General features: G+C 41.3%; 1 protein-coding gene across 3 annotated transcripts in view; it reads right to left on the bottom strand.

The window, feature by feature from the left end:
- Positions 1–26,687, bottom strand: part of BEND5 (BEN domain containing 5) — a 1,404,194-nt gene that overhangs the window by 795,185 nt on the left and 582,322 nt on the right. For all 3 annotated transcript variants that reach the window (XM_048861237.2, XM_075131860.1, XM_075131859.1), the window contains exon 5: positions 11,804–12,020. In XM_048861237.2, the coding sequence (XP_048717194.1) occupies positions 11,804–12,020 (217 nt within the window). The remainder of the gene's footprint in view (positions 1–11,803; positions 12,021–26,687) is intronic.

Here is a 26,687-nt window from a genome sequence, read left to right as displayed (position 1 = left end):
AACAAAACAATGGCTGTTTTTCATGTTGCTTTACTTTCACTTATACATATACTCTGTAAATAAACCATTCACATTAATTACGGTTAGAAATTTAAAAACTTTTTTTAAAAAATCACCCACGTGAAACTAGCTATTGCCTCAAGCTCCCATTGTTAGTGGTGACATTACTAATCTCAATCCTATGGCTACATCTTCCTTCCTTATGTCACAGAATCCCTTATAAACTACCATCTCTGCCATTTTCCCGTGGGATTTCCAGCACCACTCTTGCTGCAATTATTACCTTTGAGATTTCAAAATATTCACATTCTGGATTCATTTCAATTCTTGTTCCTGGCAGACAGCTTGGTGTATCTCTCTGCAGTGCCAACATGGCTCCTGCTTTATTAGAAGAGTACTTCCATCCTCTGTTTCAGTCTTCAGTTGTTAATGTCTAAAATGCCCCTAATCAGTCATCTCTGATGTTCCTATACATTTCCCATCAGACCTAATAACTTACTGGTCACTCTTCAAATGCGGGATAGGGTGAAGGGGAAGAGACTTGAGATCTTAAATCATGTGAACTATGCAAAAAAGCAGATTCCATTTCTAAATATTTTCTCAAACACTGTGGGCCAGATTTTCAAATGCTGAGCAACACAACAGGGACCAGATTTTCCAAAGAGCTCAATTTCCTTTCAGTGCATAACTAGGAGCTAAACTATAAGTGCTGAGCCCTTTGGAAAATTTTAGCCTATATCTTCCTCCTACAATCAGCGCACTGAAATTATGTAGTGAAATATTATGTGATAAAATACTAGCTGGCTCCCTCAAAAAGGAAGGCAAATAGGCTGCAGTGGCTGCAATACTTAAATATTAGGAAGGGGAATAAGGAGTTGGGGTTGTAAGACTCCAATCCTGCAGTGAGACTCCAGGCATATACAAGGGTCCACCCGTACGGAAAAGATCATAGACTCAGGCTCAAAGTCTCAGCCACTTACTGGGTGACCCAACTGCTTTGTGCATCAGTTTCCCTCTCTGGAAAATGGGGATAATGATATTACCTACATCAAAAGAATGTTATGAGACTTTACTGATGTTTATAAAGAAGACTGTCAGATGAAAGTTCTACATGTTTGAGTTTTTTTTCTTTAATTATAAGTTTGTGGGGGGTTTGCACTGGAAAACTGTGCAGCTTACAGCAATATGAACAAGACTCATTAATATTTTAATTCTGTCCATCTCAGTTGAAAAATCCTTAACTGCGTGCAAATGTTACTTAATGAAATAAAAAAGCTGATTTAAGTAGCCATGATGTATATTAATGCATTATTATAATCCACTTTGATTCAGGAAGTCAAAAAGAAAAGGAATTTATGTAATACTAAAAATGTACTACATAAAAACGTAAATAAATTCTATTGAATTCTCAGCAATAATACTCTGCTTTAAACTTAACTAAACAAAGAACCATGTATGTACCACATTAGGATGCAATGAATAGGAAACACAAATCATTTTAAAAACAGGAACAACTTGTTTATGAAAATTATTTTGCTTGTGTGCATATTTATGAAAACAGGAGTCTTAATAACAAGCATTATCATTATGTTATGTTCCCTTGCAAGTTACACACTTTTAGATTATTAAAAAAAAACAGGGATAATAAACACTTTTCTCTTGAAAATGATTTTCACAAGTCTAAGATATTTTAGTGCAAACTTTTGACTTTTGGCCTAGGGCTGCTTTTTTCTTTGAAAATGTCAAATTGTAACCAAGACCTTTTCAATCTATGTTCACTTTTCTCAGGTTGTTCTCTGCTGCCACAGTATGGTGCTGAACTGCTGTTTGAAAACGTGAAAAGGGGAGTGAAGCTCTTTCCATGTGGCCTTATGACTGATTTTCCATTTAAGACCTATTTTAAGTAGCCTCTCCTAAAAAAGCATTTAAACGACACATTACATTTTTTTTCAGTTAAGTAGCTATTGTCACTTGTAAACAAGTAACACTTGTAATCTCAAATGTTTATTATAAGTTATTATATTTAAAAAAATCCAAAAGCAATGTTTTGCTTTCATTATTTAGACCCAATAACATCACTTGTACAATATTTTGTATTTTCAGGAAACTGACTTGATCTGAATCGGTCTTTTCTAGCTAACTACTGTGATGTTGAACTATAAAATACATTTCACTAGAAATTGCTTTTTCAGAAATACTGACATCAGCCATTTGTGTGCCAAATGATGTCCCTCTCCATTCAAATCTCTACTTAAAACACATTTCTTTCAGTAAGGCTTTCAGAGACAAAGCAGAAAAGTAAATTTCTAAAAGTGCTCACATACGCCAGAATGGGCCTCAACCCAGATATGTCTGAACTGTATTGCCTGCATCTCATTTAGATGTAAGCAACCTGTGTTCCCCTGTATGTTTGCACTGCATTGAGCACACAGATCATTCGGGAAATAACACTGCGAGAAATTCTGAAGTTCTCACTCACCCATATCCTGGGCACTCATACCGCGTGCTAATCTAACCCTTCATGCACACAGATGAGTGTCAAAATTCATCCCGTGATAGGATTTTCTTCTTCTCCCAGATCCTGCATAGAGGTCTCCATGGATATGGCATTGCCTGAGCAGAGACTCACTAACCCTGAAGACTTCCCCACAGAAAGGGGATAAGGGCACCACAGCCGGGAACCTCCCCTTTCAGTGTAAAAGTTGCTGTTCTAGTTCTATATCACTAAGTTATATCTGATGACACTGTTCTGTTTCTCGCTCCACTCCCCAAGAACCTGCAGACAGTCCAAAGGAATGAGTTTACAGCCAATAATGCAGAATTGGAAGGAAACAAAAGTCAATTTTGCCAACTTGTTAAGTTTCTGAGTGATTTAACTAGTGTGAATCTACCTCTTTCCCTCCCCCCACCCCCAACATACACACTTTACATACATTGTAATCCTAAAATTTATCTGGTTATAATATTTGTCCAAAGTTGTAAAAACAATAATTTTATATATGCATATACACCCTTACGAGGGCTTTATTTCTCAGCACTAAGCAGTCCCCACTAAATGCAGGCTGAAAAATTATTGATGTGTTAAAGAACAAAATCCAATTTTGAATAGTACATTTAGTAAAGCATGTAAAGATTGGATCCTACTGTGATGCCATCATTTTGGACCTACAGTTTAAGTTTTCATTAGTTGTAATTTTGAAGAAAAATACTCTCCTTTATTCTCTGCTATGGACAAGGATTCCCACATAACTCTAACATTCTCTTGGAAGAAAAGGTGTCAGAGGATATGGAATTCTCATCTCCCTGTTTATTAATGCAAGGTTGGTAGCCAATAAGGTAAAAGCAATGTATGACTTGCTTAAAGATGAGGTTCCTGGCTTTCCATACAACCCTGAGAACTGGCTGGGTGATGCTTCAGGACCCATTTCAGTGAAGTTGGTTCTGACTTGGTACACAGTGTAGCAAAAGACAAAGAAATATTGGCATAGCGGGGCCGTACTACAATCAATAGAATACAGTCGGTACATTTACACTGCAAATAACTAAAAAAAAAACCCCACAGCAGCGAGTCTCAGAGCCCGGGTCAGTTGACTTGGGCTCGCATTGTGGGCTAAAAATAGAAGTGCAGACATTCATGCTGAGGCTGGATCTTGGGCTCTGAGACCCAGCGAGTTTCTCATAATGTCCACACTGCTATTTTTAAGCCCGTAGAATGAGCCCCAGGAGAAAATCCTGGGAGGATGCTCAACTCATAGCTGGACACACTCTAGTATTCAAGATAATTGTGGACGTGGGGAAACTTGAAATCAAATATTGTCATGGACTGACCATTACTTCCTTAAAATTTTAGGTTGGGCCTCACCTCTTCTAACAAAAAGAGAGACCTATTTTGATGATCTGCCCTCAGAAGGGGTTGGAACGAGAGCAGATCTGTTAGGAAGAATATTGTTGCTCTGAATGACCACTCTATCAGTGGTTTGGTAGAATATTATAAAACTCTTTCATCCTCAAAACTGATCCCTAGCCATCCTCTTTCTTTTCTTCTGCGAAGATCTGTGTCAGCTGAAGCAAGAGGGAAGATGACTTGAGCATATGGGGAAGAAAACTCAGCTCAAATTGGATTTGTATGACAAAGAATTTTAAAACATAATTATACCATGGTTATTAGGGAGGCAAATAAATGGTTCTTCCCTTCCACCACAACATCCACAAAATGTCGTCCAGTGACTCTCTTTATGGTGTTGGACAGTTAGATTAAACTAAGTTGCTTCTACTTGGTTGCAGATTTGATTTACTCCCACACTGCAAGGAGTACGTTTGGTTAGAAACAGCTGATGTCATGCGCCATCAATGCTCTGCCTGTCGCCTCCTCTCTTCTATAGCAGTAAGCCTGTAGTTCAATTGTCTCTGGTAACCTCAGTTGTGGGCAATATCCCATGGAAAGAAGCAAATTCTTAGGCCTGGTCTACACTACAAAGTTAGGTTGACGTAAGCTACCTTGCGTCTTCACTTAAATTTGGCTCCTGCCAACGAACATGCCTTTCTATGCCGACTTAGTAACCCCACCCCTCCGAGCGGCATAGAGTCATTGTTGATTTAATTAGGTTGATGCATTGGCAGTGTAGACACTGCGTTGCTTACACCAGCTGTTTCTGGCTTTCAGGAGCCATCCCACAAAGCCCCACGCTGACAATACAAGCACTCCTGGTGAGGACGCATACCGCTGACACAAGGAACCAAGTGTGCACACCCAAGAGATTTAAGAACTGTGGTGGCTGTATTCCGACAGAAGTTAGGTCAAAATAATTTTGTAGTGTAGACATGGCTTTAGATAGGCAATGCTGTGCCCATTTAGGCTTTATAGAACAAAACTAACATCTTAAAAGGAACCCAGAATCCAACACATAGTCCAGACAGCCGAAATCCATTTTCCTTCAAGGCACTTTGCAATGCGTAACTTTCCTCCTCAGCCTGCAGGGTGTTGGGAGATGGGTTTGGTTGGGGACTCTGGTCGCAGTTTGGTAGGTGGGATTTATTACATTTTTGCTATATTCACGGTGCCACAGTGGTGGTGCTATCAGTTGGTAATTGCCAGAATTTCTTTGTGTTGAGCCCTCAAGGTGCTGAGTACTGTGGCCCTGATCTAGCAAAGCACTTTAGTATATACTTTACTTTTAGCAGATGAGTAGTCCCCACTGATGTCCATGGGACCATTCACATGCTTAAAAGTTATGCATGTGTTCAACGTTTTGCTGGATCAGGTCCAGCATGCCCAGCACCTTGTAGGAGCTAACTCTTTATATATGAACTCTGCAGATAACAGCTTGTCAAAGGTGCCCAGAGGATCAGATAGGCATTCTTTTATGCAGTGAGTACAAAGCTAAATAAATGAATAACCTCCCTCTGTGTGCAGTATATCCAATCCTTTGGTACGAGCAGACTTTTAATCTTTTAGAAAAGCCTTCAATCCCAAACCACAGCCTTGCAGCTAAAGTATGCCAGGATCACCATCTTTCGGGTCAGTAACCAGAGATTATAAAATAAAATAAAAAATATAGCTTTGCACTAGCTTTATACAGTCACCACCCAGGAGACCCAAACATGAACCAATTCAAACACTGCCAAAATCCCAGCAGAGTCGATGCAGTAAAGTGCTACTGGGCAATGGAGCTAATCACTCCAGATAGCATTACAGGGCCCCTTCAACCCTTTGTGGTCAACAGCACAGTCAACAGAGTAATTATTGTTTAATGCTCTGCTACAAAAGACGGAAAACAAAGCTTCTGGAAATGAAAGTGAAAGCAGTATCAATTCAATCTAGGATATTGCACTGGTTTGCTGGAGTTACACATTCCTTAAAAATCTCATTCTGTTCTTATGTCCTTGAGTGCAGTTACGTAAATATTAAGTGACAGAAAGATGTAGTTAACAATCTTCACACTAATGTAGATACAGCATCACAGACTGCTTATTTTAATAGGATTATATGAAAATGGCTTGTATAGGTTGACAGTAAACAACATAGCACACAGTTCATTTATCACTATTCCCTCAAGCAGGTTTTCCTTCTATAAAATGGATCATAACAATCTGCAGCTGATTCTGCTTTCTTATCCCAACAGAGTCATTAAGCTCAAAGTTCCTCTCTTCTGAAGTTCCAGCCACTGTCTTTTTTTTTTTTAATGTTTTTTGGTAGGACAAGAGTTGATGTCACAAGTGAGCTGCAATGTTGACTGAAGATTTTAATTCTTTTTTCTGATTTATGATCTGTTCCTCTCAGAATGGAGTATACTCTGGGAGTGAGTTTCCTATATAAACCAATGCTATTTCTAGCACTTAAGAATTGTGAGCTTATGTATGTGATAGACTCAGGCAATATTAATTACAAAGCAATGTTTAGAGTTATGTTTACTTTTTTCATAAAACTAGATGTTGCTGGTGACCTAAACCAAAACCCTTTCTTTTGATTATGAATATGCAATTTCTGCATTATGAAATCTTTATCACTGTGTCTATCAGAACCACAAAAAGCAGACTGCCATAGCAATACAGTTTGCCATACAACAAAAGCTTCTCTGACCGCTGTCTACCAGTCAGTCCTTAGTTTGTGAGCTCTTCAGTGGAGGGGCCTTCTTGTACATCTGGAAAGAGCATAGTACATTGTGGGTGCTGCCACAAAGAACAAACTTCTAAGCATCCAGTGCAAAGTTTTATTATTTGTAACCATTAGATTAGAACATTGCACTGACAGGTGAGAATTTTGATGGCAATAAGAATGGACCATAACATGCTATAAATTTTAAAGCAGAACTCCTCACTAATTCAAATTGGGAAGCATAGGTGCTGGAACTAGGGGTACTGGAGTACCCTCTGGCTTGAAGTGGTTTCCTTTATACAGAGTTTACAGTTTGGTTCAATGGCTCTCAGCACCCCCACTATAAAAATTGTTCCAGTACCCCTGTTGGGAAGTCTTCCTAAAAACCGATGACATAATATAGCTCAATATTATTTTCCTCTACTAACACACAAAATCACCTGGAAACCTACTAAACTAAAAATATATATTTACAGTATAAGTCTATTAAAGAAAAGCAAGAAAATATTGCTTCTGATATTTGTCATTTTCAGGTCCAACTCTGCTCATGCTGGTATCCAATCTGGCAGAGAAAATATCTATAGCAGAGTTTAAAGTTGGCATTTGGTTTCGGAATGCCGTTTATATTATCAATGCTAGGGAAATAGCAGCACTAGCTGCTATTTATGTGTGAGTAAACACATCTACAGAGGAATAAAGTGAATGTGCCCCTAACACATATGTAGGAATACCCGTACTTCCTAGAAAAACGAGTAAGTTGGGCTTAGTTTTCTTTACTGTTGTTTCTATGGATATTTTCACCCTGAGTAAACTGTCACAAATTGCATTTAGGTGACATTTTAACCTAGTTGCAGTTAGATACATTGGAAACTACAAAATCTGACACCAATATCATTTGCAAAGTATGATGCATCATCACACAGAGAGGCCTGTAACTTCCATTTTTTCAAATAAGAAGAGTATAGCTTTATTATAGAGGACTGTTATTGCATAACCTAACACTGAAGATAGAAATGGAAAATTTAACCTTTGAAAAATTGACTATTTTCTTTGTTTCATGCCTTAAACCAGTCATAACTGATCAGTTAAAATGGGCGAGTGGCTATCCATACAACTCATTAGCTATTTTTACTGGTGTACCCAGCCATTTGTACAGTGAACAAAGGATATTTGATCAGTGAGCCAGCAATGTAACATCTGGTAAGTAGTTTCACAAGTCCAGGGCCTGATTCTGATCTCATTTACACTAGTGTAAATCAGAAGTAACTCCAGTGAAAAGAAGAGACCAACACCAAACCAGTGTGGGATCAGAATCAAGCCCCCAGCCTCCACATTCTGGTCTATTTTAGTCTGCATCTCATGTCTCTTTTAAGAGGTGATGGCTCACTTACACAGCTCTACATCAGACATATTGCCTTCTTGTTTTAAAATATGTATGTTTAATATTTAATTTAACACAATTCCATATTCCAGTCTCTGTGTACTGAGCAAGTTCCTTTGAGGCTTGCGGTTTGTATGTGCAGTCACAATACACCTCAAGTATAATTTGGAAGCACTACTGCCTAATGGGGTGAGAGGAAGTGTCTGTGTCCAATTAATCTTGGCTCGCTTTTGAGTGAATAATGAAAATACTGCCAAGTGAGTGGTGATTTGTAAAGTGGACCATACGAGCTGAGCCAAGCTGACTGAGCTCATTTAATTAAGAGTGAGTGATCAGTGCAATGTTTGGTAGGGGTATGGGTGTACTGAAAAGCCAAGAATCTCGCACTACATGCAGATAGTTTAGATTACCAACTTTGAACGTTATCCACTTTAAAACTGGCCACTGTGAAATATTATGTACGATGAGACATACCTGGAGCTATACAAACATCATACAATATACTTGTACATCTATATACATTGTTTGTGTGTGTACTTATGTGTTTACATTTTCACACACATATAGAAATAATCTTTCATTGTATTATGTTCAATGTTGTATAATATATTCCAGTATGACAAAAATTTACTATGCAATATAAATAAAGGCACATTCTAAAAAAAATCTTCAACTTTTACATTTGTTATCTGTTTGGATAATATGTATATAGTCTAAACTTATCCGAAGCCAGTGAGGTCGGAATGAAAGTAGCAGGATAAATGGTACCCAGGACACCATGATACCAAGCTTGTAGGATAGACTATTTTCAAGATCATTTGGCACATCTAGAATGTTTGATAGCTCTCTGAAGTGAAGCACATAAATATTAAAGGTCAGAACAGAACCACTAAGTTATCCATTCATATTAGCAATAGGAATTGTCGCCTTTTGGCTCTGTTCCTTTTTGCCATTCTGTGATCTAATGACAGTTAAATGTCCCATATTGATGTTTCACTTTCAAGTTTCATAGAATTTTTGAAAGTATTTAAGGAGTTTACTGAGGCAGAATATCTTTTTATAAAGGAAAATATGAATTTAGATTACTTTGAAAACATTAAGTGCGGCAAAATGAGTGGCTCAAAAAGGCTTTAGAAACAATAACCTAAATATGGCTTCTTGAGACTTGAATTTCACTATTATCCTACAGAAAAGATCCGTGGTGAAGTTCTGTTCAGCACCTCTTCAAGACACAGTACAGAACTCATAGGCTAGGGGAGCTAAGTAAGGTAGCTCCAAATCACCTTTGTGCCCTCCCAGTCCAAGGCTGGAGAGACCCCGCAACAGAAAATAGACAGCCCTGGGGGCCTGGCTAAATTACAGCAGCCTCCCTAAGCAGCCCCATGGGCCACAGGGTTGCAGAGCTGCTCAGAAGCTCAGCAGTATTGCTGCAACCAACCCCACAGCTGGAACTAGCCCTCTTAGGACCCCTTTATGACCTATGAAAGGGCCAGAGTAGTGTAAAAGTGGCAGAGTGGGGTTGAGGATCTCACCCTTAATTTCTAAAACCATCCCATACGGCATTTGATCCTCTCAAGTACAGTCAACTTCTGTTTTGATGCAGCCTGGTACAGGGCCCCCCAAAGAATCCTGTTTTAAAGTCATATGCTAAGCAACGAAACACTACATTAAATATTTAAGTGAACTTACAGAAATTGCCTATTCAAGCCCTGCAAAACCATTAAGTATCCAAGCTGTTCTAGGATGTTCTTATATGGAGAAAAGCCAGAAATCCGTTACGATTGCAATGTTTCGTACAAAGATAACATCATGAGCTGGATTAAAAAGCTTTTTATACATGTTGTCCTGGTGAGCTGCAAAATGTTATTATATCAAGTTCTGGAAAAAAAACTATGTGTGTACATTTAGATATAAAATCTGGAGTTATACACAGAAAAATTCCATGCCATATTTTGAATGGCATGTTTAATTTTCTGAAATATGAAAAATAATATTTAGTGGTGACAGGTAACGCAGTGTTAACAAGATTTAAAGACTACATCTGTCTGTCAAAATGCAGATGAAAGACAAATCCTACATATCTCAATGTTTTAATCAGCCAATCTGGTTTTGATGAACATGCAAATGTGACCGTTTTATTCTCTATTTTCACAGAGAGTGAAAGTTAACAAAAAGCAGTTTTACGTTACAATTAATGACAATTGTGTCCTCTGAGATTAATCATTAAATCCCACGAAAATCAAAATTATTAAGTTTCCTACTTCCAACCCCCTATGGATTTTGTGTTTTCTTTTTATCTATTTTCCCCATGTAATTGTTGGGCCTCCTAATTGGGATGATTAATGTCAACCAGGGATGTGTACTGCGCTTCTCTTAACCAAGAACTTTGCTTCACCAATAAAAAGGTTTGAAAGGGGGGGTCCTCTTTGTTAAATCTTTTCTTAATTTCCTATTTTATTTCATTTTTATATAAATTGAGTGCTAGTAAAGGGAACCAGACAGGCCTAGTGAATGAAGTCCTCTATTTATTCCAGTGTTTCTAACGCTCACAATTTTGTTACAAATCTCATGATATTTTGTAGATTTTTTTCTATAAAACTCCAGCTGCTGGAGATTGCATAAACATTTCAGCTCTCATAAAAATACAAAAAGAAAAAAAAGTTTCTAGCCTTTATGGTTGTGGAGAAAAGCTTGAAACTGTGAAGCAAGTGCATCCTAAAGGCTCAGAAACCAAGGCAAATAAAAAAGAACCAGCATTTATGATTTTTAAAAACACTCACGATTTTTAAGCCAATCTTATGATTTTGGGGCCTGAGGGCTTGTCTACACTTACCGGTAGATTCGCACTGCTGCAATAGATGCAGCGAGTGTCGATTTAGCGGGGCTGGGGAAGACATGCTAAATTGATGGGAGAGCACCCTCTCATCGATTTGTGTACTCCACCTCCCTGAGAAGCGTAAGGGAAATCGACAGGAGATGCTCTTCTGTCAACACAGCACAGTGTAGCCACTAAGGTAAGTGGATCTAACTACGTCGACTTCAGTTATGTTATTCACGTAACTGAAGTTGCGTAAGCTAGATCAATTTACTATGGTAGTATAGACCAACCCTGAGTCAGGATTCTGGAATGTCTGGGTTTGGCAATACTTTCATTCACAGAAAAATTACATCAAGGTGAATAAAAGTTCAAGCTTTTCCCACAATGCTCTGATTCAAGCCTGACCAGGAAGGACCATCTATTGGGGAGAAAGAATAGGCTTAGTCTCCAGGCCTCATTTTATTCTTTGACAACGTGTGTGTCAGTGAGAACCAACTGTGGTGGCATTTTATTTTTGAGGTGGACATTAGGGGTGGGACTAAGACAGCTAAATCCATTTCACATGGCCACCAAAATACTCAACCATTTTTAAGGTTAAGCTATCTACCCACTTTCCTTTTTTTAAAAAAATGGTTTGCATATGGTAGTAAAGGCTATAATCCCATTCAAAAGAAATCTCACAGAAATACAAGACAGAGGATGCCAAGAATCAAATTTCCCTTGTAAAGCTGTTTCAGTTTTCCCATTTAATATCTTTGGAGGTGAACTGGTCCTACACGGTAATCTTAGCATTGCACTACATGTTGCAGAAGAGATATTTTATGTGAAATTAAATTAGCATTTGCCTATATTTCACCACGCAACCAAGCTGCCTCATGTGTCATTGATAGCAGTAAAACAAATATGTGCGTATGTACTTCAACAGGGATAGTGAATTACACTGTATAAGCATCTAAGGGCAGACATCCATAATGAAGCATGCTAGTTGGCAAACATGCTTATTACTTACCACACTGAGTCCCAGCAGTTCTCTGTAGAAGTAGTCCATGTTCCTCCTTTGTAAGTTGTCGAGATAGTGTCGGAGCCGAGTATACGTGTATGGGTAGCAGTAGGCAAATTGGTAAATGTCATCCTCTCGGTCAAAGCAGAAAGCAAATGACATGACATAGTTCTTTCTGTGGTCTGGGCAGCGATAGTAATATACATTTTTAGTTGGCAGCCTTTGCCTAAAAAACAAAACACATACATATGTGTGGACATAAGAATCTTGATAAATTCAAACCTTACAGTAAACTACTTGGAATTCATATTCTAGGTCGAACTAATTAAGTGAATGAGCTGGGAACCTTAATGGCTCAGAGGTTGGTAACTGGATGGCAAACCTTTCCAGGACATTATTGGAACACATTCTAGATGGATTATACAGAATGAGTCTGTGCCTAGAGGCTCTCTTTCTTCAGGTCGGGGTTTAGGCATATTTAATGCAACAGTGTCTTGACAAGACAAACATTGAACATAGGGAAGTTTCTGTATTGCAATCCAGTTTAATGGTGAGGCGATACATAGAAATATAGTGCGAGTATCAGGAAAAATCAGTTTTTGAGAAACAAAAACCTCTTGTTTTGTGAGGCTGTAGAATGACCCCAGATATTCTCTCTTCTGAAACAGTCACCTGGTCCTGATTTAGAAAGAGAAAGGGATGGGAGTTTAGTCTAGAATTACTGTATCCTTCGGAAATCCCAGCCTAAATGCATATGGCACCCAATTACTATGGTGCTGGGCATATTAAAAATGCAAATACAGTATAATGACTCACTATAGTGGAGGTGCTTACATGACTATGTCAATGCCTTAATCAATTTAAGGCATAATGGATGCCAATATCTAATCTTGTCAGATGTCTTTCACAACCATCCAAATTCAATATGATTCTCTTATTTCACATTTGTGTTGTGAAGTACTTCAGAGATATGAGCAAAGACCCATTATATGGACAGATGCTGTTCCATGTCTCTCTTCACAGCCTCTCTGGGTATTGAATACAGGTTTTCTGCCTGCATCTAGACAGTCAGATTCTCTAGTTGTAACATGTTCTTGTAATTTAATGCAACTAATTTACCAGTCATGTTTGGCAACAGCACACTGTGGTCCTGCAGACTCCAACTAATTCAATTATATAATATTATAAACAGGTCTCATCTAATGCTCATAGCAGATCTCAGCTAAACCAGGATCATGGTGAGGGAAAACATAATATGATTTACACACATAGCAATGGTAATGTGTCCTTTCTGAGAAGCTAGACTACTGCAGAGCATCAACTTTGTCCTTTCATTGCTAATAAGAAATGGAGAACAAAACCCGCTCATTTTGCTTGCAGTTAAGGAGTATGATCAGCAAAACTCAGGAGCTACAAAGAGAACAAAAAAGGAATCGAGATGCTCTTGGATAAATACAATAGAGAGACAGTGATGCAGTTCTTTAGAGTTGAAATAAAAATTATTTGCCCCTCTTATTGCTGTGGTTCTTGAACACAGATGGTTTTGAGGGTTTCCTTCAGTATTAGTGGTTTTCTAAGACCTTTACTTACTGCTGATGATCTGATCCTAACAAAGTGGAAATGATTTTTAAGGCCACATATGTGAAGGACACAAAAATACTTTTCAATTTTTTTTTGAAGTACCATTGGGGGAAAAATTGCCACCAGCCGTCTGCATAAAGTACCCTCACCTAATAGGTTCATCGAGTATCTTAACATATTTCTCTACTCACTCTTACTCTGGAGTGCTATAGGACATCCCTCATTTGCTCTCAAATCAAGCAGATGATGTGGCAGTGGGTAAATGTATTCTAGCTCCCAGTTCTCAAACCGTAATGCAAGTTTAAATGGTATGTTGCTGAGCTGTTGAACTTTATTTGTTTCCAAATTAGCAGAGGGGGAAATAACAAAGGGCAGACCTTACTTTATGCAATAATATTGCATGTAAAATGGGACCAACAGGGGGAAATTCAGAATTCCAGAAAGGGTAATGCTAATTGAAATTCATCTGCTGATAGTTAATTTTTAAATGACGAACGGTTCAATAATCTTGTACTTTGAAGCAAGTTAAAGATAACTTTTGTTAATGTATGAAATACACTTTTTGATATTCCATTCCCTTTCCCCTTCATTATAGAAGCTAAGCATCTGTTTTATTATCCACTTTGACACACCGTTTTATGGCTGCATTTGGCTATTATGGCTAATCTCGATGTCTAGGACATCTGGTATTGACATTTCACTATCTGGTGTCTGACACAGCAGTCGAAACCATCCTCAATTCCTAGGTTTAAATTCACCCTCTCAGGGCAGAAATGGTTTGAATTAAGAGTTTGGGCACTATCTTCCAAAAATAATTATAATAGTACTCCTGTCACTGCTAATCTATTCTTATCTCTCCCACCACTTTGTCACTGTTAATCTATTTGTGAGTCATATGGAGAGAGAGAGTTAGTGTTTAGATACCAACAACACATCTTTACATACAGGAGCCTAATCAGATTCAGATCTTATCTTGGAATTTAAAAAGAAAAGAAAAAAAGAAAGAAAAAAAGAAAAAAAGAAAAGAGACACAGTGCTAGATATCACCAACTGAGTTTTTGATAATGAAAAGACATTGCTCAGTTCTTGAATTAACCTTTGTGTCCTAGACACACTATTGTTTACTCTTTCCCTTTTTTGTTCTATGCCTTCTGGAAAAGGACACCCACACACTGTGGCAGCAGCTGCTCCTATTAATTTAAAGCTATTACAAAAATTAAAATTAAACCCAATTACTCTGGCTGGTTTATAGTCAGGGAATGGCTTAGTCTGATTGTTCCCTCTGGTTATGGACAAAAACAATATTCCTACCTACAGGCAGCTGCCAGTGGAATACTAATGCATCCAGGGCCTGGCATGGACAGATTCAGAATGCAGAGTTTAACTGCATTTCTGAGTAGAGAAAAATATCTTATCATGGATCTGCAGAAATGTACCGACTTCATATACTATAGGTCACAATGCAGTCATTTCATGGTTAGCACTAGGACAGCAAAGCTATGGAAGAACCTTGATACTTTTATTTGTCATTCTGCATTTCCAGGCAGTGAACACCCATAAATGTGCCCTGCTAATTGATACACAAGTGCCTGAATCTCATCACTTCAGAATGGTTATTTAAAGGAAAACCCCACAAATCCTAAGCACAGCTGCAGCACATAGCATCTTCCAGGCAACTTATTTTCAGTTTGTTGCTAGAAATGTATTACAGAAACATAGTTAAATATTTTACCTGTTTTGAAACAAATTTGGGCTGCCTAGTTTGCACAGTTACATACCAAAATCATCCAGGTGATAGGGGAGTGCAGACAGAAAGCTTTCCACTCCACTTCTGACTCTCCTCATAATCCTAGGAGAAGTGCTGCAGCTAGAGAAGGGTATTCCAAGGCAATGCTCAAGGGCCCAAGTTTTTGAGTGCATTCACTTCCTGCCCTAGCAAACCACTACCTCTAATCCTTGTACCCATTCGCTACTCTAGGTAAGGATGGGGTGTGATTGACACATACAGATACATATAAACTCTGAGTTTGTGGAGTACACCATGATGAGATTTTCAAAATCATCAAAGGGATTGGGTGGCAACAATTCCATTGACTTCAGGGGGAGCGGGGGGGGGGAGGCAGGAATTCACCCCATCTCTTATGGGTAGCAAGTATCTAAATTCCATGGCAGCTTTGAAAGTTTCATCCTATATGCGCTTCTGTTCTGGAACAATTTATGTCATGGGCCACAATTTGATCCTTAAAGACAAACTTTATTATTTCCCCTGTGTTATCTCTTTTACCTTTATACAGTGTTTATATTATCAGGGCTGTTGGGAGTAAACTCTTTGGGGCTTGGAGCATCCTTTTGTTCCATGTTTGTGTAGTACCCAGAGCACAAATGGGCTCCTGGTCCATGATGGGGCTCATAGGTGCAATCACAATACAAACAATAAATAATAATAATTACTTTTGAGGTTTTTCCTAACATGAGACTAACTCTGGAAGTCTTTACCCAGGAAAAACTCCCAATGGCATTAAAGGGCAACCTAAACTGTATTTGACCTATTTTTAATATGGCGTTCACACGCAAATTAAACAATTCCCACCATCTTCAGGACTGGCCATATTTATCACCGTCGGTAGACATTGAAGAAATGATGATGATCTTTGGAGGAAAAACAAAAAATGATAGGTGCTGTAAGAGACTAATGAACGGAAAAAATTAAGTAATACTGCTTTCAGAGAAGCGATTAAGTGAGTATGATTGCAACGCAGTGGTAGCAGTGATGACACACTGCGGTGATCATTTTCAGCTGCCATCAGTTTGGAGCAATAGAGATATAAGTTTACTAAATCACTGAACTACAGGTTCTTTTAGGCCATTGCAAGAGATGGGCCGGAATCAAAACCTTAAAGCCAAATACCTACAAACTTTTGTAGTGTTTGAAGTCCAAACCCAGATCCAGATCCTTAATTTTGCAAATGACTTCAGCCTTTCAATGGACCAAACCCCAACTCCAGATCTGAGCATCCCTCAAATTTTAGACATCCAAATCTAAATCTGACAACTTGACTCCTATCTATTAATTAAAGAGTTCGACAATGTTGGAGAAAATATGAGCAAGTTCATCATCCACTAAAAACTTTTCTTTCCTTTTGTGAGTCAGCCCTTTCAAATGGAGGTTCTTACGGTTCAATTTTTCTTTTAGTCTGAAGCATTATTTTTCTCTTCACTTATTATTGTTGTCAACTAGAGCTGCCATCTTCAGAATTCTAAACTTAAGGGCGACAGCATAAATTCCTAGGGTTTTCACTGCACAGAACTCTACATTTGATTCATGGAGCAATAGGGGCATTACAAGTGGAGTTAAGTGCTCTTTGCAGAAAGCAGAATGTGCTTTGGCACAGCTGACTCAGGCAGTTACAGACACTGAGAAATAACAGTCTTGCTTTTGTACTTGCTAACATTAATTAGAATGGCCACTAAATGTATTTCTCATCTTTAACAACCCAGCTGCGCAACTTAAGGTCTTCTACCTCTACAAGTATCTGCTTTTGTCTCACTGAGTAGGAAAATCAAAGTTTCATGTACATCAATGGGTTTCTTAAGATTGGAAAGTCTACAGTCTCAGTATATCACAAAGCACACAGCTTCCAAGGGTTAATGCGTTAATTGAAATAATTAAATGAACTCTATGAAAAGTGCTTGGTAATTGAAATAATTAAATGAACTTTGCAAAGACTGCTTGTTAGCAGTCTGTGTTCTTTACAACTTCAAGGGAAAGAGGGAAAAGGAATATTTTTTTCAGATATATTACAATATACAGTGAAGAGAGAAAAGATTAATTTGATTTTTGGAAGATTCCTTCATTTAAAATGCTTGTAATGAATCTGGAAAACTGTAAATATTTCACCAGTTGAAATGAAACCTTTGGGCAGGGAAGACTTCTTATGAGGCCCTATCCTGCTCCATTTAAATCAGCAGGAGAAGGACTGGTCCCCTAGACAGACACCACCATAGAAAGGTCAGGAAACACATTCCAGGAGTAAATTTATGTAGTTTGGAAAGCTTGATAACTTAATACTAGGGTCAGATTTTCTAAAGTGGTCATGTAAATTGTACCCACAAACTCTGTGCATGCAATTGTCTGGTTTGCACTGCAAACATGTGCGTGGAAAACTGTAGGAAACCACTTTTGAAAAACTCAGAGTTTCAAAACAGGAAAATTCACTGGTGAGGGGAATCAGTGGAAAATGACAATAAGGACCCTGTGTTTGTACAGCACCTACCTCAATGGAATCCCTGTCTATGACAAGGGATTCTAGGCACTATGGAAATACAAATAATGTAACTACTCCAAGTCCAGTTAGAGGGATCTGGTTGGAGACACCACTGAGGAGAAGGATGTGAAATGCTAAGGAAAGGGCATGCTGTGCAGAAAGTATAATGAAGCAGCGTGCAGTACTCAGAAAATCACTCTCTAATAGCAGATCAGAGCAGAATTAATCACTTGCTACTTAATATTGCTGGCAAAAATGCAAACACAAAAAATTACTCCATATGTTTGTTACCTCTCTGTATTCTTAATCCCTTCTGCTGCCACATCTAGCCACCATTCACCAAGATAAATTTAATCAGTTTTGTATGTGCTAGCTAGCTACAGACAGATGCTTGGATGAGTGAAACACCCAGCTCAGCAGTCTTTGTACAAGTGAAAAAAAACGGTTACTCGCCTTCTCATAACTGTTGTTCTTTGAGATGTGTTGTTCGTGTCCATTCCAATCAGACGTGTGTGCATGCACGTGCACAGTTGCCGGAAGATTTCTCCCATAGCAGCATTCGTTGGGTCAATCCTGGCGCTCCCTGGAGTCGCGCCTTCATGGTACTCAATATAGAGCCCTGCTGACCCGCCACACCGTCAGTTCCTTCTTGCCAGCTACTCCGACAGAGGGGTAGGAGGGTGGGTATTGGAATGGACATAAACAACGCATCTCGAAAAACAACAGTTGCGAGAAGATGAGTAACCATTTTTTCTTCTTCAAGTGATTGTTCATGTCAATGCCAATCAGAAGACTCACAAGCCCAAGTTCAGGAGATGGGGTCAGAGTCTTCCACTGATTGCAGCACTGCTTATCCGAAGACCTCATCGTCTCTGGCCTGCTGGGTAATCACATAGTGCATGGTGAAAGCATTGATAGAGGACCACGTCACCACTCTGCAGATTTCCTGAGTAGGAACCTGAGCCAGGAGCGCTGTTGATGAAGCCTACGCCCTGGTGAAGTTCACAATGGTTGGAGGTGCAGAAACCCCCACCAGGTTGTAGCACTCACGAATACAGGACACGATCTATGACAAAATGCATTGTGACGACACAGGCAGTCCTTTCATTCTGTCTGCCACTGACATGAATAACTGGACCGATATTCTGAACAGTTTTGTTCTCTTGATGTAAAAGGCCAGCGCCCTGGGGACAGCCAGAGAGTGGAGTCTCTGCTCCCTGCCTCTGGAATGAGGCTTAGGGTAGAATACCAGGAGAAAGATGTCCTGGTTGATGTGAAACTGCAACACAACCTTCGGGAGAAAAGCCGGGTGAGCCCTGAGCTGAACCTTTTCCTTATAGAATACAGTGTCGGGAGGCTCTGATGTTAGGGCCCTGAGATCAGACACCCTCCTGGCCGAGGTTATCACTACCAGGAACGCCACCTTGTAAAAGAGGTAAGGAGCACGTCACCAATGGTTCAAAGGGAAGTCCCATGAGCCTACAAAGGACCAGGTTGAGGTCCCAGGCAGGGACTGGCTGATGGACATTAGGGTACAGCCTGTCGAGCCCTTTTAAGAACCGGCTGACCATGAGGTTAGCAAACACAGAGCAGCCCTCCACGTCCAGGTAGAAGGCCACGATGGCAGCTAAGTGCACTCTTATTGATGACAACAAAAGCCCCTGCTGCTTCAGATGGAGGAAGTAGTCCAGAATAAGCGGCACTGAGGAAAGCATAGGGGATGAATGGTGCTGCACCGAACAGATTGAAAACCTCTTCCACTTGGCAAGATATGTGGCTCTCGTAGAGGGTTTTCTGCTGCCAAGGAGGACCTGTGTAATCTGGTCTGAACAGGAAAGCTCCATCGGGTTCAACCATGGAGTTTCCACACGGTGAGGTGAAGAGACTTGAGGTTCGGATGTTGAAGATGACCGTGATCTTATGTGTCAGAAGGTCCAGGAAGGGTGGCAGGGTGATTGGGGCTTCCACGGACATATCTAGGAGAGATGTGCACCAGTGCTAATGGGGCCAGGCTGGTGCTATGAATATGACCTGAGCTTGTTCTCTCTGGATCTTGAGCAGCACCTTATGAACGAGCGGTATGGATGGAAAGGCATATAGGAGAGAACCTCCCCAATGGAGGAGAAACGCATCCGTGCTGGAGCCTGGACTGTGATTTTGGAAGGAGCAGAACTGCAGGCACTCCCTGTTGTGTCATGTGGCAAATAGGTCTATCTGGGGAAAGCCCCACATCTGGAAGATTGAAATTGCGACGTCTGGGCAAAGGGACCACTCATGGCTGTGAAATGACCTGCTGAGGTTGTCTGCCAGCTCGTTCTGTACCCTGGGGAGGTACAACGCTTGCAGGTGTATTGAATGTTCTACACTGAAGTCCCACAGCATGAGGGCTTCCTGGCACACGGAAGAGGAGCGTACACCCTCCTGTTTGTTGATATCGAACATTGCTGTTGTATTGTCCATCATGACTGATACACATGGTCCCGTTAAGTATGCCTGGAAGGTCTGGCATGATAGGTGCACTGCTCTGAGCTCTCTGACATTGATGTGGAGACCCAGGTCTGCCTGAGACCAGAAACCTTGAGTCCTGCGGTCTCCCAGATATGCTCCCCAGCCCAAGTCTGATGCATCTAGCAACAGAGATGGCTGAGGAATGGTGAAGGAGACCCCTGAGCAAACCTCCTGAGGTCAAGCCACCACAGGAGGGAGTTGAGGACCAGGTGAGGCAGGGTCACGATCCTGTCCAAGCTGTCCCAGGATGGGTGATACACTGATTTGAGCCACAACTGAAGAGGTTGAAGCCTGAGTCTGGCATGTTGCACCACATAGGTACAGGCAGCCATGTGTCCAAGAAGCTTTAGGCAGTTTCTTGCTGCGGTGGTGGGAAACAGTCTGAGGCCTCAAATGATATCCGTCAGGGCCTGAAACCTTGCTTCCGGCAGGTATGCCCTGGCTTGGGTCGAATCCAATGCTGTCCCTATGAACTCTGTCCTCTGGACAGGGGACAGAGTCAATTTTGCTTCATTTAGAAGGAGACCCAGGTAGTTGAAGGTGGCTTTGATTAATCTGACCTGAGCTTCGACTTGGAACCTGGAGCAGCCCCTGATCAGCCAGTCGTTGAGGTACAGAAACACCATCACCAGGTGCGGCGATGACTGCCATGTACTTTGTGAAGATTCGAGGTGCTGCTGACAGGCCGAATGGGAAGACAGTAAATTGGTAGTGGGCACTGTTGACCACAAACCTGAGGTACTTCCTGTTGGGCTGAGTGATTGCGATATGAAAATATGCTTCCTTCAAGTCGAGGGTGGCATACCAGTCTGCTGAATCCAGTGAGGGGATGATGGAGGCCAAAAAGACCATGTGGAACCTGCGTTTCTTCACAAACTTGTTGAGTTCTCACAGGTCCAAGATAGGCCTCAGGCAGCCTTTGGCTTTTGGTATTAGGAAATACCGAAAATAAAAGCCCTCGCCCCTTTGCTCCTGAGGAACCTCCTCCACTGCCACTGCCTAGTGATAGGAGCGACTGCACCTCCTGGATAAGGAGCTGCTCATGAGACGGGTCCCTGAAGTGGGACAGGAAAGGAGGGTGGAAGGGCACAGAACTGGATGGAGTATCCCCTCTCTACCGTGTGGAGCATCCAGCGGTCTGAAGTGACACGAGACCATGCACGGTAGAAAGGGGACAGTCTGGAGGAAAAGATAAGGCGTGCCATCCTCGACTGCACCTTCAAAAGGCTGGTTTGGGGCCAGAAAGTGGTTTGGGTTGGCCAGAGTCCTGGCCTGAGGATAGGTGTTGTCTATTCCTGCCACTGCTGTTCCTCCTCCGAGAACTGTCCTGTCGGTTCTGCTGATGGAATCTCGGAGGAGGTTGCGGTTGAAAGTGTCTCTGCTGTGTGGCGGGAGTGTGCAGGCCCAAAGACCTGAGGGTGGCTCGTGAGTCTTTCAGGTTATGCAGCCTCTTGTCTGCCTTTTCAGAGAAAAGAGTCATACCCGCAAATGGGAGGTCCTGAATGGTCTGTTGGACCTCATAAGGGAGCCTGGAGACTTGGAACCAGGAGCTCCTTCTCATGGCCACCACAGTAGCTCTGACCCTAGTGGCAGCATCAGCACCGTCCAACGCGGCCTGGAGGGAAGCCCGGGAGACTAGCTTCCCCTCCTTTGTCAAGGCCAAGAACTCAGTTCGGGAGTCTGACAGGAGGAGCTCCGTAAATTTGGCCATTGCTGCACAAGTGGTATACAAGTACCTGCTGACGATGGCCTGCTGGTTCGAAATATGGAACTGCAGACCCCCTGTAGAATAGACCTTTCTCCCGACAAGGTCGAATCGCTTAGCCTCCCTGTTTTTAGGGGAGGGCCCCTGGAAACCCTGCCATTCACGCTAATTAGCAGTGTCCACGACAAGAGAGTCGGGAAGTGGGTGGGAGTACAAATGTTCGAACCCCTTGGAGGGCAAAAAATAACGCCTCTCATTATGCGTGGCAGTGGGTGGCAAAGAAGCTGGGGTCTGCCACAGGGTCTTGGTGGTATCCACAATAGTCTTAATAAATGGTAGGGCAACATGAGAAGGACCTGAGGGGGCAAGGGTATCCACCACGGGATCAGCCTCCTCGACCACCTCCTCAGCCTTAATGTCTAGACCCTTCACAGCCCTTTGCAGTGACTGTTGTAGCACCCTGTTGTCCTCAACCACTGGGGATATCGCTGTGCCTGCCAATGCCTTTTCCGGAGACAACAAGGAAGAAGCCCTTATAAGCAGCAGCTGCTCCCTGCCATCAGCTCCCAAGGGGTCCCGCGACTCTCGGGGGAACGTCGGTGCCAATGGAGTGTCCGACAGCACCGGGGCTGTCAATGCCGACCTCAGCATAGGTATGGGCACCAGAGACACTGATGGTGCCGCCGGTGGAGCTGGTGCCGAACCAGATGCCTGAGCCGATGAAGGGGGCAGGGCTGTTGTCTGTGCCACTGTGGGTGCTGAGGTCATCGTCAGTGCCAAAAATGCTGTCAAGGCCGGAGCAGCAGTCGGTGCCAAGATCACTGTCAGTGCCGAGGTCAAAAGAGTAGCCAGTGCTGAGGCTACTGATTCTGAGAATGCCCAAGATATTTCTATCTGTCCCATGACATCTCTTCACGAACAGTTTACTACTATCTTGGTAGCATTTTATACACACCCCGCCCTCCCCCCACATACACACCATTTTCTTCCTTTATTCCCTCCTGTGCCCCAGAATGACCTGACACAACTTATCTGCAGAGAAAGGCTGATTATGCTTCTGTGCTGGCTGGAGGATGTTTTGCCAGGGTGAGGTGGAACATATGGAGCACCCTACCTCTACAGCGTATTTAGTGCATGCAGGCCTGCGAATGAGGGACCAACCTGAATCCCAAACTCCACTCCCTATACCACACTGCCAGTAGACCATTGGGTCAGCTCTAATAGCCTCTGAGCCTCAATTACCTAATTAGCCTTTTCCTCACTTTCCCCATCTCCCTTTTCCATCTGTTCATCTATTCCCACACCCCTCTCTTCCACAAGAATAATTTTTTAAAATCCATGTGAACTTCATTTAGGTTATTCTCAGATGACTTCTCTTTCATGCAAGAATAATTTATAAGTCTCACAGAAGCTTAGAGTTGCAGCAGGATTTTGGTAATGTCTGAATTCTATATTTATGTTGGATGTTGATGAGTTCACACACACACACGCACTCAAACACACATACACACAAATACTACCATAGTGGAGATTTCTAACATACCACATAAATTTGATACAAGATTCAGCTAACTACTGTAGAAACAAGGAGGAAAGTGGATCTGAGGATGTTTTTTTCCAGACCTTACTTGGTTTAGACTGAGCAGTCCATGAGGAATCCAAGGGTAATTTGGATTGCAAGGCTGGTTTTCACCTTCCTTTTATTGCTGATAAGTATCAAAATATTTTTGAAATTAGAAAATATAAATGCACAGGAAAATATAGGAATACAAGAACTGCCATAATGGATCAGACCCTAGGTCCAACTAGTCCAATACCTTTCTCTCACGGTGGCCAGTACCAGAAGCTTCAGAAGAAGATTTAGAATCCTGCAGTAGACCCCGACATTAGGTTTCATCCTCGTCTCTGCAGCATGAAGTTTAACATGCCTTTCAAAACATTTGTCACCATTAATTAACGATTCTAGATATAATTTTAGCATTAATCTTGATCTCATTCCTTATGCAGCCAAACCTCTTAGCTTTTTTTCAACACAGCTGCACATTGATCAGACGTTGTCCCTGAATTGTTTACAATGATGTCAGAGTCTTCTCCTGAAGAATTTACTTTACTTTAAAACCCTTTAAGGTGTATGAATCGTTTAAATATTTCCCTCCAGTGTGCATTACTTTGCATTTATCGACATTGAACATTACCATCGTGTTGTCCATTTGTACAGCTTGTTTAGGTGTTTGAAGTTCCTCACAGTCTTGTCCGGTCCTGAATAATCTAAATAATTATGTGTTATTTTCTACCTTAGTTCTCATCTCCTTCTCTACACCATTAATAAATATATTAAACATGTGAGCTAGTACAGAACCTTGAGGCACCCAGTTATTAACCTTTTACCATAATGAATATCGACCATTTAATCCTACTGGTCTGTAATTTCCCAGAGCACCCTTCGAGCCTTTTTAAAATATAGATAGAACATTTGGTACCCTCCAATCCTCTGAAACAGTTGCTGTTTTTAAAGAGAAAGTACATATTTTTGTTAGCACTTAGCCATTTCATACCAAAGTTCCTTCAGAACTCTGGGATGTATGTCATCTGGGCCATCTGTCACCTCTTCTGACATCTCAGTCTCTGATAGTACCTCATCTTTATTTACAGAAAAGAGCAGGTCTAGGGTAGGTATCTCCCCAACATCCTCTGTGGTGAAGAAGGATGCAAAGAAATCATGTAGCTTCTCTGCAATGTCTTCATCTCCCTTGATTGCTCCCTTTATCCCCTGGTGATCCAGCAGACCCATCAATTCTTTCATAAGCCTCCTGCTTCTCATATACTTCAGGAATTTCTTGGGTGTTGTGTTTTAAAACACATTTAGCTATTTGCACCTCAAAATCCATTTTTGGCCCCTCTGATTTCCATTGCCTGGTGAAATTTATGTTCCTGTTTATTGGCTTCACTAGAATCAGCTTTCCAAATTTTGAAGGATTTCTGTTTGATTTGAATACCCTCAGAAATGTTTTCAGTTACCCATACTGGTTGGCTCTTTGCCTTGTGTTAGGGACTTTCCCTTCACCTCTTCCCCCGGTTCTTGTCATGAAGGCAGAAAGCAGAAGACCAGAAGTCCAAAGTGCAGGCAATGCAATGTTTATTGGGGTTAGTTTCAAACAAACATATCCATAGCTCTAATGCCGCAGAGCCTTTCCCCCAGTTTCTCAGTTTCCTTAGCAGGCATAATTATACCTGTAGTGCACGCTCTTGGTCTCACCCTTCCAATTTATGGTCATGTTCCATTTTGGAGGGTCTTGAATGTGGGGGCTTTGGGACCATCTCTTTTTTATCCCATGGGAGGGGTAAGGAGCGAGGTTGTACTTCAGTCAGGGGCCGGCATTTCTTTGGCCTTTTAGTGTTTCTTATGCCTCCCCCACATCCCCTTCCCCCTCCTGACCGGTTGTTTGACCTTGGCTCAAGATAGGAGGTGAGGCAGTCTTCAAGTGTGTGCTCATATATTACACTCTCACTATACCCAGCAACACTTTTAGCTCTATTCCTTATCTTTTCTCATTGTACTAAAAGCCCCATCTGGTTGTAGGAAATGCAACACACAGCATCTTTGTTCTTTGTTCACAGACATTAATAAGGGTATAAGAGTATCAAAAATCAAACCCAAAATTCTATCTCAGGCTAACAAACAGGCCTATATACTAACACCCTGCAGATTCTCTTTTTGTTCAGTGAGACACATGCCTTCTGAGACACTATTATTATTTATATATTTTGGTTTTCACAAAAAACACCACAACATTTTTTCTTCTTTTATTTTTTAACTTTAAGGCTTTTTGACTAAACTTTTATTTTATTGAAATCTTCCTTTCTAACGTTGAGTGTCACTGTGTCACTTTTAGAATATCAATTATTTTCTCTAACCCCTCCTTCTAAGCAGCACTCTCTTTATACAGGTCTATCAACCTGTTTTTAGCTCAGCTGCTCCATTACTAATTAGCTAAAGGGCACCACCTAGAGCATCTGATTGCTCCAAGGTGTACCCCACAGGGTTACCACGAGCCCAAAATCTCCTGAAGGGCCACCGGCCCCATGACACATGGGCTCAAAAGTTATCCCACTACACATACATTCACATACAAAGAAATGCCATTGAATTAAGTGCATAAAGCCTTGCTCTGCTTGGCCAAAAAGGTGTGAAAAAGAACTAAAACCCCCAAACCCATCTCCTCAAAAAAGTGCCAAGTAAACAAACAGACCTTTCAATATACCCAGAATGTCAACAAATGTAGGCTCTGTCAGATCAAGAAAGGAAACAATTTCAGAACCAATCCATTGAGCACCCTGCTCCCAGGTCCAAGGTGTTCACATCAAGACACAGCTCTCTCAGCTGAGCTCAGCCATGAGGATTAAGCACGAAGACAGCCACCAGACCTTCTCTGTCACCAGACTGCCACATTAATGAGAAATTTGAAAACTTTTTCCTAGATCTTGATGCTCTGCAAGACTCTTCACAATGCCCTTTCTGGCAGCTGGAGATGGTTCAGAAATAACCTTAGCAGGCTTCCTTCCCCAGGTAATAGAGAATGAATGCATTGTAGAGGGGATGCCCTCAGTCTTTAGGGGAAATAAAAAACAATTTTCTCCCTTTCTCTTTTCCAGCATCCCTAGTTGCTGACCCATGAAGTAGTATTGATCTAAGAAGAGATTAAGTATCCTGCCCTCTCTGTCACTTGTTATTTACAAGACACACGGATGCATGTCAGCTGAGGGAGAGTCAGAGAGAAGAGGGACCCAGGCATCCAGAAGCAATAACACTCCTGGGATTCCTTACCCAAAACAC

Source organism: Caretta caretta, chromosome 8 (genome assembly GCF_965140235.1).
Source record: "Caretta caretta isolate rCarCar2 chromosome 8, rCarCar1.hap1, whole genome shotgun sequence".
NCBI lineage: Eukaryota > Metazoa > Chordata > Testudines > Cheloniidae > Caretta > Caretta caretta.
This window is presented reverse-complemented; position numbering and strand designations above follow the sequence as displayed.